This window comes from Hippopotamus amphibius, chromosome 11 (assembly GCF_030028045.1).
Source record: "Hippopotamus amphibius kiboko isolate mHipAmp2 chromosome 11, mHipAmp2.hap2, whole genome shotgun sequence".
NCBI lineage: Eukaryota > Metazoa > Chordata > Mammalia > Artiodactyla > Hippopotamidae > Hippopotamus > Hippopotamus amphibius.
This window is the reverse complement of record NC_080196.1, coordinates 30019077-30020876: the sequence shown is the minus strand read 5'-3', so window position 1 is coordinate 30020876 and position 1800 is coordinate 30019077. Positions and strand designations below refer to the sequence as shown.

The 1800-nt window shown below is 42.9% G+C and overlaps 1 protein-coding gene across 1 annotated transcript; it reads left to right on the top strand.

Annotated features, from left to right (window-relative positions):
• The first annotated feature begins 596 nt into the window (after nt 1–596).
• On the top strand, nt 597–1375 carry LOC130831601 (serine/arginine-rich splicing factor 3-like). Its single transcript, XM_057699865.1, has one exon. It carries the CDS (start codon nt 674–676, stop codon nt 1166–1168), a length of 495 nt encoding a protein of 164 aa, XP_057555848.1. The 5' UTR covers nt 597–673; the 3' UTR covers nt 1169–1375.
• Nucleotides 1376–1800: the final 425 nt, after the last annotated feature.

Below are 1800 nucleotides of genomic sequence, written 5' to 3'. Positions count from 1 at the left end.
CATGTTCTGGGAGGATCACAAGGTGTTTTGCCAATAAGCTGTGTTTCAAACCTTTCCTTGGTTTTTTATAACCTCACAGAGCGTGTTACTCAAATTCCCCACACGTTCCAAGTCCTCTGGGATTCATGCCTGGGTCCTAAGGAGATGGGCCTGCAGTGAAAATTTAAAGAGGTCTTTTCTCTGAAACCTCTATAGGAAATGGGAGGAAAAGGTAAACCCACTTTGTGAAGATTTGGTAAAATAAATTGGAGGATGGTGTTCCGTAAAGCCAGCATCAAGAGAGGGAGAGGGAAGATGCTGAATGCTAGAAGCAGCCGCAGGGAAAGTATTCAACTTAAAATTAGTTTCTGGGATCTTCCCTGGTGGTCTAGTGGCTAAGACTTCGCCAGTGTAGGGGGTGCAGGTTCAATTCCTGCTCAAGGAGCTAATATCCCACATGCCTCGTGGCCAAAAAAAAACAAAACATAAAACAGAAGCAATATTGTAACAAATTCAATAAAAACTTTAAAAAATGGTCTACATCAAAAAAAGTCTTTTAAAAAAGTGTTTAAGGCCATTTCGTGGACGCCGGGTCTGGGAGAGCATCTGCGGGTGGCAGGCGGGAGGGAACCGGGAAGACCCAGCCGAGGGTGTGTGGATTTGAGCCTCCGTGTTTCTAACCGAAGATCTCGAAATGCATCGTGATTCCTGTCCATTGGACTGTAAGGTTTATGGACGTAATCTTGGAAACAATGGTAACAAGACTGAATTGGAACGAGCTTTTGGCTATTATGGACCACTCCGAAGTGTGTGGGTTGCTAGAAACCCTCCCGGCTTTGCTTTTGTTGAATTTGAAGATCCGCGAGATGCAGCTAATGCTGTCCGAGAGCTAGATGAGAGAACACTCTGTGGCTGCCGAGTAAGAGGGGAACTGTCGAATGGTGAAAAGAGAAGTCGAAATCGTGGCCCACCTCCTTCTTGGGGTCGTCGCCCTCGAGATGATTATCGGAGGAGGAGTCCTCCACCTCGCCGCAGATCTCCAAGACGGAGAAGCTTCTCCCGAAGCCAGAGCAGGTCCCTTTCTAGAGGTAGGAGAAGAGAGAGATCACTGTCCCGGGAGAGAAATCATAAGCCGTCCCGATCTTTCTCTAGGTCTCGTAGCCGATCTAGGTCAAATGAAAGGAAATAGAAGACCAGTTTGTGAGAGGAGTGGTGTACAGGAAATAACTTCATTTGACAGGAGTATGTACAGAAAATTCAAGTTTTGTTTGAAATTCAAGTTTTGTTTGAGACTTCATAAGCTTGGTGCATTTTTAAAATGTTTTAGCTGTTCACATGTGTTTGTTTCTTGGAACAGTGACACATAAAAGTGTAATTCTCTATGGTTTGAAATGGATCATACAGAGGCATGTAATATCAAGAATTGTTACTTTACAATGTTCCCTTAAGTAAAATTGAATTTGCTTTGAATTTTTAGTCTCGCATAGACTGATAATAAACCTCTAACTTCTGCCCAGCTAAAGTGTGATGTTTAATATTGTGGAAACAAAACTGGCAAAAATTGAAAAGGCTTTCCAGAGCTGGGATATGGTATGCAGCTATAGTTAAGCAAGCAGTCTTTGAAAGCTGCTGTGAACACAAGCCAGCAGGTAAAAAATTAAAGCTGCACCCTTAAACTAGATTAGAGGTTTAAAAATTCCACTAGTCTTCACACTGGACGAGAGATTGTCCAGTGGGTTTAGAATCTAAGACGTGTCAAGAAAGTTAGTTTACCTTCGCTTTAGGTCATAAGTTCCTTCTGTGATTGCTGTATATGAATAC

What these genes read in the sequence shown, in the direction of transcription:
- LOC130831601 (XM_057699865.1), top strand. Translation starts at nt 674, where the DNA reads ATGCATCGTGATTCCTGTCCATTGGACTGTAAGGTTTATGGACGTAAT.